The sequence below is a fragment of the Procambarus clarkii genome, chromosome 75, assembly GCF_040958095.1.
Source record: "Procambarus clarkii isolate CNS0578487 chromosome 75, FALCON_Pclarkii_2.0, whole genome shotgun sequence".
Classification (NCBI taxonomy): Eukaryota; Metazoa; Arthropoda; class Malacostraca; order Decapoda; family Cambaridae; genus Procambarus; species Procambarus clarkii.
The window spans coordinates 11,479,653-11,495,087 of NC_091224.1; the positions used below are offsets into that span (position 1 = coordinate 11,479,653).

The window sequence follows — 15,435 nt, forward strand, 5'->3', positions numbered from 1 at the left end:
TGTTGCTGGGTGGTGGGAGGCAGCTGTTTTACTGTGTTGCTGGGTGGAGGGGGCAGGTGTTGTTACTGTGTTGCTGCGTGGTGGGGGCAGGTTTTGTAGCTGCGTGGTGGGGCAGGTGTTGTTAACTACGTTGCTGCGTGGTGGGGCAGATATTGTTACTGTGTTGCTGCGTGGTGTGGGCAGGTGTTGTTACTGTGTTGCTGCGTGGTGGGGGCAGGTGTTGTTACTGTGTTGCTGCGTTGTGGGGGCAGGTTTTGTTACAGTGTTACTGCGTGTTGGGGGCATATGTTGTTATTGTGTTCCTTGGTGGCTGGGGCAGGTGTTGTTACTGTGTTGCTGGGTTGTCGGGGCAGGTGTTGTTACTGTGTTGCTGGGTTGTCGGGGCAGGTTGTCGGAAATTCCAACACGAAATTACCAACATTTAACATACCATTCGAAAACGGTTATGTTAGAACATACAAATATTAGTAATCAACTAATGATCACGAGAGAATCATCACACGAATCCAGTATAGCGTCTTCTCAGAGAAAATTGGATATTGCCACTTAATCAAAACCATCTTATACGCACAATATTTCTCTTATGAAAACATAAAACCTTCAAGCTGAAGGTTAAATATGATAAAAAAACTACTCATTTGAACTGGATTTGAAACTGAAAATGAAATTGAAATAAGTTTATTGAGGTAAAATACGCACAAAGGGATGAGGTAGCTCAAGCTATTCTCACCCTGTTCAGTACAACGTGTTCATGCATATATAGACACACATCACAAACAATAAACATATTGCCGAACATTCTGAGAGATAAACATATACATTGCCTCCTTTACTCAAGTAGTATGATATCAGACGTACTCACAAATACTTTCATGACTTAGGTATACTGTATATACAATTTGCAAGAGACACGCAGATAGTTCAACAAATGATTATAGTCTTGGTGCAAAATTCCTACATCTCTCCAGAATATCATCAACCTTTACGTTGTGACACATCCAGGATATTTGTTCAGGAGCAGTACTTGTCTCAGTGTTTCTGTATACATTAATCAACTGATAATCAGGAACATAATGGGTGAGGGTATGAGACTTTAATATACCACACAGTTTGCACTTCGTGTCATTATCATGAACACCTATCCCATATTCCCAGTAATATTTGTACCCAAGCCTGAGCTGCATGTGCACAGAGTCACTCCAAGCATTTCTCCTTTCATCATAAGTGAAATGGGTGTTTTGACTCATATACATGTAGTGTTGCATGGTTTGACTTCTCTCATACATTATACCTCTCCTCGCCACTTCTGCCTGTGCCTGAATATTTCTGATTTTGCTTCTTATTTGTCTCATTGTGAATGCACATTCAATGTCAACTTGTGGTTTCCATGTGGCACGTTTGGCCAAGTCATCCGCCACCTCGTTGAGCACTATTCCAACATGAGATGGAATCCACATGAAACTGGATTTAATTAAGTACCGAACGCAGCCAAGGTCTACCTCATTAAGTCGATAATAACGAATTTGGAACCTTGCTGATGGTTGCGTCCACAGAGGGAGTCGGGGAGAGAGACGCCAAGGGACGCCAGTGTGCGCGTGGCATCCGAGACAATCACACTGATTAGCTCTTATTAAGAACTAGAACGTGTTCCCACCATCTATACTTCTCGTAAATTTTGTGACATAAGAACTACAGAAGTATGCTCAACCCACGATTTCGTTACCTTGGTAAGTATTGTACCCGGTCTTCTAGTACAAGATATAAATTTTTCTTGGCCAAGTAACTTTGTGTATATTGTAATCCGATTATAATATCTGCACACCACACGGAACTGGTTAACTTTTGATCCATAATATAAATTCCTTCCATGATATATGCTGTATATAGTACTGACAGATTACTACTTATTAGTTACTCGGCAGGTGCAGTTCGAGGGAGGAAGAAATAACACCGAGTCAACCTGTGGTAACACGAGACATCCCCGGTCACCAACCATTAGAGCCCTATCCAACGAGGTCTCATACACGGAATAGAAGGAAGTCCAGTGCCTATTATCAGGCTGTTTCTATTCGCTAGCTACGAATTAACTGTATTTACTAACCCATTTAGTAGCATGACTAACATTGATTATAGCCACTATCCATACCTAGTGTGATAGGCTACGTTCATATTCCCTCCAAACTTGTGAATCTGATAATACCCAGCAGGACAAATTAATAAAATACAGTCCACTCATAACATACAATCCCTTTTAAATTAATTATATTAAATTATATTACTATTAGTAATTTAACAGTGTGCAAATATATTCATGCTGAAAAAATCCCCACAACGGTGTTGTTGCTGTTGCGGGGTTGTGGGGCCAGGTGTTGACACTGTTGGGGGTGGAGGAGGCAGGTGTTGATACTGTATTACTAGATGGTGGAGACAGGTGTTGATGGTACTTTGCGGAGTTGTGGGGGCAGATGTTATTGCTGGGTTGTGGGGCCAGGTGTTGTTACTGTGTTGCAGGGTGGTAAGGCAGGTATTGTTGTTGTGTTACAGGGAGGTGGAGTCAAGTGATGTAACTGTGTTCCACGGTGGTAGGGGGCAGGTGTTGTTACTGAGTTGCTGGGAGGTGGGGGCATGTATTGTTACTGTGTTTCAGGGTGATGGAGGCAGGTGTTGTTACTCCGTTGCAAGGAAATGGGGGGCCAGGTGTTGTTGCTGTGTTGCAGGGAGGTGTTCTGATGTATATTGGGGTTAGGGGGGAGTCGTATTGATGGTGGTAAATTAGTGTTGCGCCTGAGGCTCCGAGGTGCTGATGGATCTACCAAACATTGGTACCGATATTGCTTGGTGTGATGCTCACACACCATCCGGCTCCCTTATGTTTCTCCTGCCGGCTCTCTATGGAGGAGTCTGAGCTCCTGGAATCTTCCTCTTAACTATTATCGTCATTTAAAATCTTTTTATGACTGGTTTATTATACTCATTTGAATTCTTCAGCTGTCTCCTCACAGCATCCTGCACCTGCGCATTTCACTTCATTTTGGTCTTTGTCAGAGATGAGGTTATTATATATCACTATTTTGGGAAACTCGTTATTATTTGTTTCCTTTTTATGATCCTTCAACTGTCATCCAACTTCTCTCTGTCGAGCTTGTTAGTACCGCTGAACATTCGTGTATGTTGTGACCATACAACTCTATAAAGTATAGAGGGGGGAAATTGCTAGTCTTTCTCTGCATCTCTGCTTTTTTAATACCAATGACAGTCCCTGGGTGTGTAATTTATTGACTCCTAATATAAATCTTTAAATCTTAAATCTCTGTCTTATCATAAAGAAATAACAAATATCGCATCAATGCGAAAATCATTTTAGGACAATGAGGTAACTTGAGCTGGAGTTCTGGTGATTCCATGACAACTGCTTTAACCCACTCAGCTACGAGAGGACAAAAGTCTATCAATTCGGAACTCTACTTAATTCACTGGGTAGTTCTGGAGGCCCGACCCGGTGCCCAACCAAGATTTTACTGTAGGCCCGCCTACACCCTGGCCTGCGAGTAATGGTGTTCACACCCTTACCTTGATAAGGGTCGTTGATAACTTGATCCTTCAGATCACAAAGATATCACAGTGACGTGATATATCAACGAGAAAATAATTTTAGGGGAATGAGGTAGTGGAGGTAGGAAGAGGATGAGAGGAATGTATAAGATGAGTGATGGACATTTTGTGAGGAATGTAGTTGATGAATGGTGAAGAGGGACTAATAGATGAAGGTGTTATGAGAGGCAGCGAAGGGTAAGGAGCAAGGTAAGGAAGGGGGTGGCGAAGTATTGAAAGTGAGATGTGAGGAAGGGAGGAGTCAATTAGAGAAGGAGTTTCGAGTGGTGGCCGAGTTAGGGAGATAAAGGGAGGAGAAAGTAAGGGGCCAGGTAATAGGGATAGGGATTAAGAAGGGATGGTCCAGGGAGGGAGAGGAAGGCGAGGTAGAGAAGGGGTGGAAGAGTAGGGAGGAAATGGTGAATTATAGATAAGTGATGTAAGGTGGGAGAAGTGTGGGAGAGAGGGAGTTGAGAGACAAGGAAGGAGTGGTGACGAAGGAAAAAAGTGGCGAGGTAAGAAGCGAGGGGTTCCTGTCAGGAGGGATCGGTCAGTTATGGTGTTATCGGAAAGAAAGATACGATAGAGAGGGTTGGAGATAGTGACGAGATAGAGAAGGAGTAGCAGAGCCGGAAGGGCGTAGCAATAAAAAAAGAGATTGGGTGGCGACATCAGGAAAAGGAAGCGGGGATGAGGTTAAGTAAGAGAGGATTGATCTGCCAAGAAAGAAGAGACAAGGCAGGGAGAGGGCGGCAAGACAAGGAGGTGGGCGGCAAGACAAGGAGGTGGGCGGCAAGACAAGGTGATGGGCGGCAAGACAAGGAGGTGGGTGGCAAGACAAGGTGGTGGGCGGCAAGACAAGGTGATGGGCGGCAAGACAAGGAGGTGGGTGGCAAGACAAGGAGGTGGGCGACAAGACAAGGAGGTGGGCGGCAAGACAAGGAGGTGGGTGGCAAGACAAGGAGGTGGGCGACAAGACAAGGAGGTGGGCGGCAAGACAAGGTGGGCGGCAAGACAAGGAGGTGGGCGGCAAGACAAGGAGGTGGGCGGCAAGACAAGGAGGTGGGAGACAAGACAAGGAGGTGGGCGACAAGACAAGGTGATGGGTGGCAAGACAAGGAGGTGGGCGGCAAGACAAGGTGGGCGGCAAGACAAGGTGGTGGGCGGCAAGACAAGAAGGTGGGCGGCAAGACAAGGAGGTGGGTGGCAAGACAAGGAAGTGGGTGGCAAGACAAGGAGGTGGGTGGCAAGACAAGGAGGTGGGCGGCAAAACAAGGAGGTGGGCGGCAAGACAAGGTGGTGGGCGGCAAGATAAGGAGGTGGACGGCAAGACAAGGTGATGGGTGGCAAGACAAGGAGGTGGGCGGCAAGACAAGGAGGTGGGCGGCAAGACAAGGAGGTGGGAGACAAGACAAGGAGGTGGGCGGCAAGACAAGGAGGTGGGCGGCAAGACAAGGAGGTGAGCGGCAAGACAAAGAGGTGGGCGACAAGACAAGGTGATGGGCGGCAAGACAAAGTGATGGGCGGCAAGACAAGGAGGTGGGTGGCAAGACAAGGAGGTGGGCGGCAAGACAAGGAGGTGGGCGGCAAGACAAGGAGGTGGGCGGCAAGACAAGGAGGTGGACGGCAAGACAAGGTGATGGGCGGCAAGACAAGGAGGTGGGCGGCAAAACAAGGAGGTGGACGGCAAGACAAGGTGATGGGCGGCAAGACAAGGAGGTGAGTGGCAAGACAAGGAGGTGGGCGACAAGAGAAGGAGGTGGGCGGCAAGACAAGGTGGGCGGCAAGACAAGGTGGGCGGCAAGACAAGGAGGTGGGCGGCAAGACAAGGAGGTGAGCGGCAAGACAAGGAGGTGGGCGACAAGACAAGGAGGAGGGCGACAAGGTGATGGGTGGCAAGACAAGGAGGTGGGTGGCAAGACAAGGAGGTGGGCGGCAAGACAAGGAGGTGGGCGGTAAGACAAGGTGGAGGGCGGCAAGACAAGGAGGTGGGCGGCAAGATAAGGAGGTGGGTGGCAAGACAAGGTGGAGGGCGGCAAGACAAGGAGGTGGGCGGCAAGACAAGGAGGTGGGCGGCAAGACAAGGAGGTGGGTGGCAAGACAAGGAGGTGAGCGGCAAGACAAGGAGGTGGGTGACAAGACAAGGAGGTGGGCGGCAAGACAAGGCGGTGGGCGGCAAGACAAGGTGTGTGGCAAGACAAGGTGGGTGGCAAGACAAAGTGGGTGGCAAGACAAGGAGGTGGGCGGCAAGACAAGGAGGTGGGTGGCAAGACAAGGTGGGTGGCAAGACAAGGTGGGTGGCAAGACAAGGTGGGCGGAAAGACAAGGTGGGCGGCAAGACAAGGAGGTGGGCGGCAAGACAAGGTGGTGGGCGGCAAGACAAGGCGGGTGGCAAGACAAGGAGGTGGGCGGCAAGACAAGGTGGGTGGCAAGGCAAAGAGGTGGGCGGCAAGACAAGGTGGTGGGCGGCAAGACAAGGAGGTGGGCGGCAAGACAAGGAGGTGGGTGGCAAGACAAGGTGGGTGGCAAGACAAGGAGGTGGGCGGCAAGACAAGGAGGTGGGTGGCAAGACAAGGTGTGTGGCAAGACAAGGTGATGGGTGGCAAGACAAGGTGATGGGTGGCAAGACAAGGAGGTGGGCGGCAAGACAAGGACGTGGGCGGCAAGACAAGGAGGTGGACGGCAAGACAAGGTGGGTGGCAAGACAAGGCGGTGGGTGGCAAGACAAGGAGGTGGGCGGCAAGACAAGGAGGTGGGCGGCAAGACAAGGAGGTGGGCGGCAAGACAAGGAGGTGGGCGGTAAGACAAGAAGGTGAGCGGCAAGACAAGGAGGTGGGCGGCAAGACAAGGTGATGGGTGGCAAGACAAGGTGGTGGGCGGTAAGACAAGGAGGTGGACGGCAAGATAAGGTGATGGGTGGCAAGACAAGGTGGTGGGCGGTAAGACAAGGAGGTGGGTGGCAAGACAAGGGGGTGGGCGGCAAGACAAGGAGGTGGGCGGCAAGACAAGGAGGTGGGCGGCAAGACAAGGAGGTGGGTGGCAAGACAAGGAGGTGGGCGGCAAGACAATGAAGTGGGCGGCAAGACAAGGAGGTGGACGCCTATGTCCTAATACTATGTCATAGACTTTGTTGTAAACTTTCCCAGAGTCCGCAAGTTGCCTCCAGAGTTTCTTGTCATTGGGTTTACACCTGTTTACAATTGTGTCCTCTTCTTGAGACCACCAATTAACCGGACCTAATTAATATTTATGCATCATTAATCTTACGGCCATCCGTTGCAACTCTCACAACCTCCACCTCCCCCCTTCCCTCAGCCACCGGCCATCTTGTCCTGGTCCACCGCTGCCTAGCTCTCAGCTTGCCCACCTAGGCTTGGCGCCATCTCTATCCCTTGCTATCGCCGCCCCCATCAACCGTCCTCCTTATCCCCCTCCTTAGCCACAGACCTTCCCCCCCCCCCCACCACCACCACCATGCCTATCCCCCCACCTCTGCTATTACCGCCGTTGTTGTTGTTGTTATAGATTCAGCTACTCGGAACAGGTTCCAAGTAGCACGGGCTATGGTGAGCCCGTAACTTACCTGGCACAGGAGCGGGGCAAGTAGCACGGGCTATGGTGAGCCCGTAGTGGACTTACCTGGCACGGGAGTTGTGCCGTCTCTGTGCTATTATTACCGCCACCACCAGCCACTAATGCAGCTTGCCACATCACCTCACTTCACTTTGCTTTCTCACCACCAGTGCCTCAGTCCCTCCATTCCTCTTATCAACCATTCCTTTTCCCAAATCTAAATTTCCCTTCCTATCTCTCTCTTCATATCCCTCCTTTTTCCAAATGTCCTATTTGCATCTCCTAAACCCACAATCTCTGATATCTCCCGCTCTCCTTGTCCCTTCCTATGATTATTCTATTCCTTCTCCTCCCTTTCCTCCCCTTCCCCCCTTCCTAATCCCTTTCAACTTTCCTTTCTCCTCCTTTTCTGAATCATATTCGACGCGGTAAGCCTGTTTTTACTGCAAATATAATTTAATTCGTTTATAAGATTGAACATGGAACATGTTCGAACCATTCGTTTGCATATTATCAAAGGAAACAGAGAGAGAGAGAGAGAGATTAAAGGGAATTCTCAAACTGAAATACTGATCTTTCTGAAAATTCTAACAGTAAACTTAATATATCAGTAAATTTATACAAATATTTCCCACAACTAGCAACTTAGGCTAAAACATATGTTGCCTAAGTTGTTGCCAACTTAGGCACAAAACCACAACCTAGGCTAAAACATTAGTCCTAGACCTAGTAAGGTCTTGGACTAGGTCCTAGACCTTACTAGGAAAATCAATGAGGCCAGACCTAATCTTACCATGGCTGCTGTGGGAGGATGCAGAAGCACTCTGCCATTGTTGATTTTTTGTTATAAAACGTATGAGACCGGAAGTCTCCCAGACGTCTGTCAGAGGCAAACGAAGTTTCAATATTGACAAATGTGATTGAAAGGAAACATAAAACTACAGAATGGTGTTATTGACACGTATGCTTTGTATAGTGCTGGATAAAGTAATCAGGTCGAGAATGGTGGAGCATCTTGAGAGGATCGACTTAGTGACCAAAAAATCAATATGGAGCTAGAAATGGAAAGTCGGGCCTGACAAACTTGATTGAACTTTATGATAAGTTAACTAAAATAAGGCAGGAAACGGAAGTCTAAGTAGGCTGCTTTTTTCGATGTTGTCAAAAGGCATTTGACACAGTTCCCCATGAAAGACTGTTGTTGTACAAGATGGAGAACCTGGTAGGGATAACTGGGAAAACACTCAAATTAGTAAGAAAGTATCTGAAGGACAAAGAGCAGAGTCGCAGTCAGAGAGGAGGTTAGAAGCTGGAGGAATGTAGCAAGTGGGGTCTCACAAGACTCTGTCCTGGACCACTGCTGTTTCTAATTTATGGAAACGACCTACTCGAGGGTGTGAGCTCAGAAATATTAATGTTTGTTGATGATGTAAAGCTGATGAGGAACATGAAATATGACGAGGGCTGCATAAAGTTATAGAAAGACCTTGAAAAGCTCCAGGAGTGGTCAGACAAATGGTTGCTGGAGTTCAACCCCAACAAGTATAAGGTAATGAACATAGGAGAGTGAGGAGGCGAGAATGCGTCAGCACCATACAGGGAAGTCAGCAACATAAATCAGAAAGAGAAAAGAATCTGAGAGTGGATATAATTCCGATGCTTGCACAGGAGGTTTTTGAGGTTATCTTGAGATCATTTCGGGGCTTTAGTGTCCCCGCGGCCCGGTCCTCGACCAGGTCTCCACCCCCAGGAAGCAGCCCGTGACAGCTGACTAACTCCCAAGTACCTATTTACTGCTAGGTAACAGAAGCATCAAGGTGAAAGAAACTCTACCCATCGTTTCTCGCTGTTATAAATTTATGGGCTGTTATGGGAGAGAAGGAGTGTTAAAGAGAAGGGCCAGCAGTTAGAATCAGGATGTATCCAAATTAGGGGAGATCAGATAGGCCCGCCCCCAATAAAAACATAAATTATATTAAGTAAGGGGCTTAAGGTCAATACGTCAGCCTAGAGGTTTGATAACTGCTCCCCTACACAGGAAGAATGGATACTCCTTTAAAAGTAACTTATTTATTAAACCCTTTTAACAACAACCCATATACATTAAATAACAATAACAATATCAATAATTACTTTACCACACTATCTTACGTTAAAAGCCTTGGTCCACATAGACAGGATACAAGGTTTTACAATTAGGACAAGCTAGAATAAAGTCTACTAGGCAAGGGACACTAGCAAGGAGTCTAGGTAGCTTGGTACCACTTAAGCACACGTGGTTAGACTGAGACCCCTTAGAGTAACTTAGCAATATTAACACTAGCGTAGCCTATGCACATTACTACACACTTATACCAGAAAACGAACATGCAGCACGGTACTTAGCTTGGTAAACTAGACACAGGATAAGGTAAGGGAAGAGGAGGAGGAAGAGAGGAGGAGAGAGATACAGAGCAACACAGGAGAGGAGTTGAATCAACCACAGCAGTTCAGAGAAGAATGCAGGAGCCTCCAGTCTGAGCTCTCTCCAGTTGTTGCCGGGGAGACAACAGCTGATCGTGCAGCTTGTAAACATTACAAATCTTCACCGACGTAAAAACAGGTTACTTTAATAGTTCTAAGAATAGTTAATAATTACTACATGGTTATACTTAATTCACAACAAGCTCAAGAGTCTGAATGATCTGTGAGAAACAAGATTCGTCTTACATCTGACAAGGAAGATAGGAATAAAAACGAGTCAACAAGCGCACCAAATAATGTAAGGTAAACTATATATAGTTCAATTTGACCTCTGGTTTCCACTGAGGAACCCAGGGTCGTAACACTCGCCGTCGCCCGGGATCGAACCCGAGACCACAGGATCATGCGCCCAGTGTTCTGTCGTCTCAGCCACCGGCTGAGGGAAGACAGAATACGAGGAATACATAAACAGGATAACATTGGCAGCATAAGGACGCTGTCAATTATAATAATATCGTTTAGGAATCTGAATCAGGACTCTTACAAAGCAATCTACACAACATTTGTTAGACCAATATTGGTATATGCATCGCCAGTATCGAATTCACTCCCTGTGAAACACAAGGTCAAAACCTAAAAATTTAGGTTTCTATACGCTATACGCACGTATAGCGTATAGAAACACTATACGTGCAAGTGGCTGTACAAGAATGTAAGAACTCTTGTATATATAAATAAATGAATATAATAAATCTTTTCACAAAACACATCACCCACAAAATACTTGAGGCTCCAAATGTGTGGAATATTCGGAGGGAAAGAATGGAGTCCATACCTTGTCAAGCACAAGACGAAGCTGGAGAAAGTTCAAAGGTATGCAACTAAAAACTAAATTAGTCACATATGGAAGAGGCACGAGTTACAAGGAAAGGCTGCATGAATTGCACTTCACATGGGTGGAAGACAGAAGTGTTTGGGGAGACATAATCACCACATTAAAAAATCTCTGGGGAAATGAGAGGGTAAATACGGACGGATTATTTAACACTGGTGATCCTAGCCTTAGCTCCCTCCCCCTGTGTCTGAAGGAGGAAGGAATGAGCCACAGAGATTAAACAAAATTTGTTCAGTGTCAGAGTAGTTAACAAATGAAATGCGTTAGGCAATGATGTGGTGGAGGCTGACTCCATACACAGTTTATATGTAGATTTGAAAGAGCCCAATAGGGCTCAAGAATCTGCACAGTAGTTGATTGAGAGTGTAGAGGCAGAACCAAAGAGCCAACGCTGAGCTCTGGCAAACACAACTTGATGAGTACATATCTCAAAACACATCCCTCATAAAAATATTCATCTCTCAAAACACATTTCTCACGAAATACATAAACTAAATGACACATCCACGACTAAACACATTATATATCATCAGAAATTATGTTACTAATATATTTTTTTTTTCATATCTCGTTATTTATTAATTTTTTGACTCCTCCTTAGGAACATCCATCTATCCAATACGTTTGCTGAAATACTCAGGAAAAAGTAAATTTTACCCCGCAAAAATAAATGCAGCTAAAGACCCTTCAGATATTCTGGCGATCAAATATCAAAGCAGAGATTTAGACAATTAATGCTCACTGAATTTTACGTTAATATGCCTTAATAATTATCAGTGTTATAATTTTTTCTTCAAATGCAGAAGAATGTTTAAAGTTTTTTACGAAAAGAACGGTTTCAACCTCTATATCCATATCATTTAATCTCACGTCCCACAATATATGGTGCCTTCTATATTGTTTACACTTGCTTATTCTTTACATATTATTTGTATTTATCCCCACTACTCCGTACGGAACGTACAGAGTAGTGGGGATAATTAATAACAAAACTGGCAGAGTTTTCTGTTCTGCACACTCTCTAACCATTCCCAAGCATTACTCTATTTTTCATAAATTTTACATCCTTTTCCCACACAGCTTAGGCCTTTCTCATTACCATTCTGTTCGAGCTGTTTCAGTCTATTTACAAAATCCATTGCCCACAGAGTTTACCCCTATTTTTATTACCATTAGTGCATTGAAGACTATTACATTATATTTTCTCTTAGGTAAAATGTAACTTTACAATCCCAAACATCTTAGTCTTACGTTAGAAATATAGCGATCTTAGTCTTACATTAGAAAATATTTAATCTAAAGGTTCTATGGGTATAAAAGCCTTCGAATTTTGTTATTTTTTTAACATTTACTTTTATAGTAACAATTTACTATACTGTTTACGAATTTGACAGTTGTAATAAATATTTACTAACTGGTATTCATAGCAAGTAAATTATAGTAATATAAATCAGTCAGTAGCATATTATCACAGTAGCTAGTAACGTACTAAGTAACATTTAGCTAGTAATTATACATAGGTATTGCCAAATATTTTGTTTTGCTTAATAAGTAAACACATTTGAATGCAATTATTCCGAGAGAACATTTAGATGAAACGTTTTCCAATGTAACACTATGCTCGTTCATAAATTGGTGAGAAGTGTAGCAAATTCCCAACTTTAAAAATATTGAGAGATAGAATATATTGGAGATGTGATGTCTGATGCATGTATATGATGAACAGAACGGCTAGACTGCCTTTTCCCTATAATTTACAAGGAAAATATGGTGCATTTGCATTTTGATAAAAAAAAATAGGAAGAGAGTCTGAGGTGAATAAGATCTTAACATGTTTGAGTTAAACCATAGTTTATCTGAAATGCTGCTCTGTTTTAAGATCAGTAGGATTCATATGGAATGCAAAGTAAGAAATATGGTGAAATTTGATGAAAATATAATTAAACATTATACCATGACCTAGTAAAAGTGGAAAATTTGGTTTAGGTTGGTGTGATATTACAAGACTAGAAAGGCAAAGCTTTAACCTACAAGATCCAAATTCTGAAACCTCTGCTCTAAATAAATCTGTGTTAATATGGTCAGATAAAGTTTGTATGGACACTATATTGAATATAGAAAATATAGAAATGTCATCTTGTCTTCATCACTAAACTATGATGATTAGAAAAAGAAATATGTAGACATGTGCTGAGAACATGAGTTGTGAGAAGTATCCTGTGAGAAATGTGTTTTGTGAGAAATTTGTTTTGTGAGAAATATATTTCTTTCCTACCATTGATCGCCACTGGCAATAGACGGCAGGTGAGGTGAGAATTGTGAGGAATGGCAGGAAAATCTATGACGCAAAGCTAAAACCAGATAATTGGGGAAGCCGATTAGGGAAACATTAGTAAAAAAATATACCCCAAGAGACTAGAAACTGTTGAGGATTCTGGAACTTGGGTTTACAATAAAGTCTAAGACCTTGAGCACTCAAGAACTCCAGTAAGATCTATGTAGATTTTATGCCCTAGGAATACTGTGGGGCCTCGGGAACACTATTAGTCTATGGAAAGTTTACGGGAACAGTATATGGGAAAGTGTACTAGAAAATCTACTGGAATTCACACCCTATTTCACTCCTCGAAATAAAATAAAAACGTTCAGTTTCTGTCTTCTACACTACTAGGGTGGCGAGGGAGGGAGGGGATTGAGAGACAGAAAGGGAATGTCTTGGCATGGAGGAGGTGGCTTGGCATGGAAGGGGAAACAAGGCATGGAGGGGTGGGAAAGCAGAGAGAGGGTGATGAAGCAGGGAGAGGGTGGCGAGACAGGGTGAGGCAGTTCAATAAAGTCCCTCAAGGGGCTCACAAGCCCATACAGTACACAATTATTAATCGTATTCTACATTTCACATACAAATGGTACTCGCATGGCATAATGTGAGATCTCCCATTCATTAAGCTGTCCCTGTCTTGCTCTGGCAAAGGTAGCTAAACAAGTTGGCGAAGGTAAAAAATGAAGCCATGAGATTAATCCCAAGATAATTCTCATGGCCTAAGAAATACCATTACTGAGATAATAATGATAAATATAGAGTATAACATATAGGGTATTGGGGATAGAATTTCAGAGATAAATGAAGCTTCGGCGATTAGACTAATCATGAGAGCCGAGGGAGCTAATGAATTAATCCTCTCACTTCAAAAAGTGGGAAGAAATGAACAATGCATGTGAACGCATAATAAGATCCTTATGTTCTAATGTTACGAAGCATTATGCCCTTCAAGTTTGAGGGAGGGAGGTGGAGCTGTGTCAGAGGGTTGACTGTACCAGTTATAGAGCTGGTGAGTTAGTGAAGACCTTAAGGTCGTCCATTTTTTCTTTGTCTGGGCCTTGCGACGAGTTGACATGGCTGTGTTGTAATTTGAGGTCGGTGATGTGGCCTCCATGAGAAAGTCTTTAGTGGAGTAGGTGTTGAGCAGCGGCGATGGAGCTCCTGTTGAAAGTTCCTTATCTGAGGAGTCCGTGGCGTAGTCTGTTGTTGGCGGGTTTGAATTTTGCCTCACAGTCTGAGGTTGAGGTTGGCTGTGGAGTCGAATAGTGGCGGTAGAGGCCGGTTCAGTCACGTCGGTAGTGTTGTTGGTGGTCAGAGACAGCATGTCTGCCAGCACATCTGCTGCGATGGTGATGGCGGGAAGTTTGGGGGTTGGAGTGGAGGATGCTGCTGTTTTTGCAGCCTGGGTTTTTGGTGGAGCTGGAGTCTGAGTTGAGACCGACCTTGTGCTTGCCCTTGTGGAAGTCCCCTGTGTGGTAATGGAAGTAGTGAGACTTACGTCAGGGGCTGTAATGGGGCCCAGACCATTGGCTAGGCACAGCAGGTTTACTTCCCGGACGAAACAGTGGATGTCTGGTCCAGTAGGTCTCTCGGCTAGTCGAATGGCACCAGGATAAAGCCTGCACGCGATACAAGGGCTGCGAGGGTGCTGGTGGTGAAGCAGGCGGGGGTGGGGCGGCAGGGGGTTGAGGGTTGGGGAGGCATGCAGGAGATGGCGAAGCGGGCAGGGGGTGGGGAGGCAGGCAGGGGGTGGCAAGGCAGAGAGGGGGTGGTGAGGCAGGAAGGGTATGGCGAGGCAGGGAGGGGGTGGCGAGGCAGAGAGGGGGTGGTGAGGCAGGAAGGGTATGGCGAGGCAGGGAGGGGGTGGCGAGGCAGGGAGGGGGTGGCGAGGCAGGGAAGGGGTGGCGAGGCAGGGACGGGGTGGCGAGGCAGGGAGGGGGATGTGAGGCAGGGAGGGGGATGTGAGGCAGGGATGGGGTGGCGAGGCAGGGAGGGGGTAGCGAGGCAGGGATGGGGTGGTGAGGCAGGGAGGGGTCTCAGAGTCTATACGTCTTAGTATGTTGTCGCTCTAAGATGACGGACACCTAATTAGATTTTAATGCAAGTCGTGAAAATAAAAACAGAAATTTACTGACAGGCGAGATTATTTTCAAAACATTTCAGTGGCTGCTGTGTAAAACTTTCTGGAAGTTAGCAAAAACACGTTTATTAAGAAAATTAAAACTTCCTGGCAACTTTCATATCAGAGCTGTTGAAAGGATTAAAGCTGAATACAAATTTGTTGAATATTTAACCAGCTTCTCGAGTTTCCTGTTTGGAATATAGCGTTACGTTCATAACTTGAGCTGCTTGACTTTCTGCTCCTCGAGTTATGTCAGAGTTCCCGCACGCCTTCACTGGCAGTGTCACGCACTGTAGTCACAGGTGTGTATTTATTCTTGTTAGTGATGATGCGCAGTATTAAGGCAGGTTAAGCTTGGTTTTGTTAGAAAGGGTTGGGTCATGATAAGACAGGTTATGTTAGGACATATTATGTTACGTTAGGACACATTATGTAATGTTAGGACGGGTTAGGTTAACTTAGGAAATACTT

At 45.3% G+C, this 15,435-nt stretch overlaps 2 protein-coding genes across 2 annotated transcripts; both read left to right on the forward strand.

Annotated features, from left to right (window-relative positions):
* Positions 1–4,281: 4,281 nt before the first annotated feature.
* LOC138357003 (eukaryotic translation initiation factor 3 subunit A-like) lies at positions 4,282–5,091 on the forward strand. Its single transcript, XM_069313534.1, has one exon. The coding sequence runs from the start codon at positions 4,282–4,284 to the stop codon at positions 5,089–5,091; it is 810 nt and encodes a 269-aa protein (XP_069169635.1).
* Positions 5,092–5,110: 19 nt separating this feature from the next.
* On the forward strand, positions 5,111–6,831 carry LOC138357004 (protein argonaute-2-like). The gene is made up of 3 exons (XM_069313535.1): positions 5,111–5,310; positions 5,492–6,403; positions 6,738–6,831. Exons 1-3 carry the CDS (start codon positions 5,111–5,113, stop codon positions 6,829–6,831), a joined length of 1,206 nt encoding a protein of 401 aa, XP_069169636.1.
* Positions 6,832–15,435: the final 8,604 nt, after the last annotated feature.

Bases quoted from the DNA above. Each gene is read 5' to 3' on its own strand.
- LOC138357003 (XM_069313534.1), top strand. From the start codon at position 4,282: ATGAGGTTAAGTAAGAGAGGATTGATCTGCCAAGAAAGAAGAGACAAG.
- LOC138357004 (XM_069313535.1), top strand. From the start codon at position 5,111: ATGGGCGGCAAGACAAGGAGGTGGGTGGCAAGACAAGGAGGTGGGCGG. The intron at 5,311-5,491 runs GTGAGTGGCAAG...ATGGGTGGCAAG, and splicing joins ATGGGCGGCAAGACAAGGAG to ACAAGGAGGTGGGTGGCAAG. The intron at 6,404-6,737 runs GTGAGCGGCAAG...AAACTTTCCCAG, and splicing joins GTGGGCGGTAAGACAAGAAG to AGTCCGCAAGTTGCCTCCAG.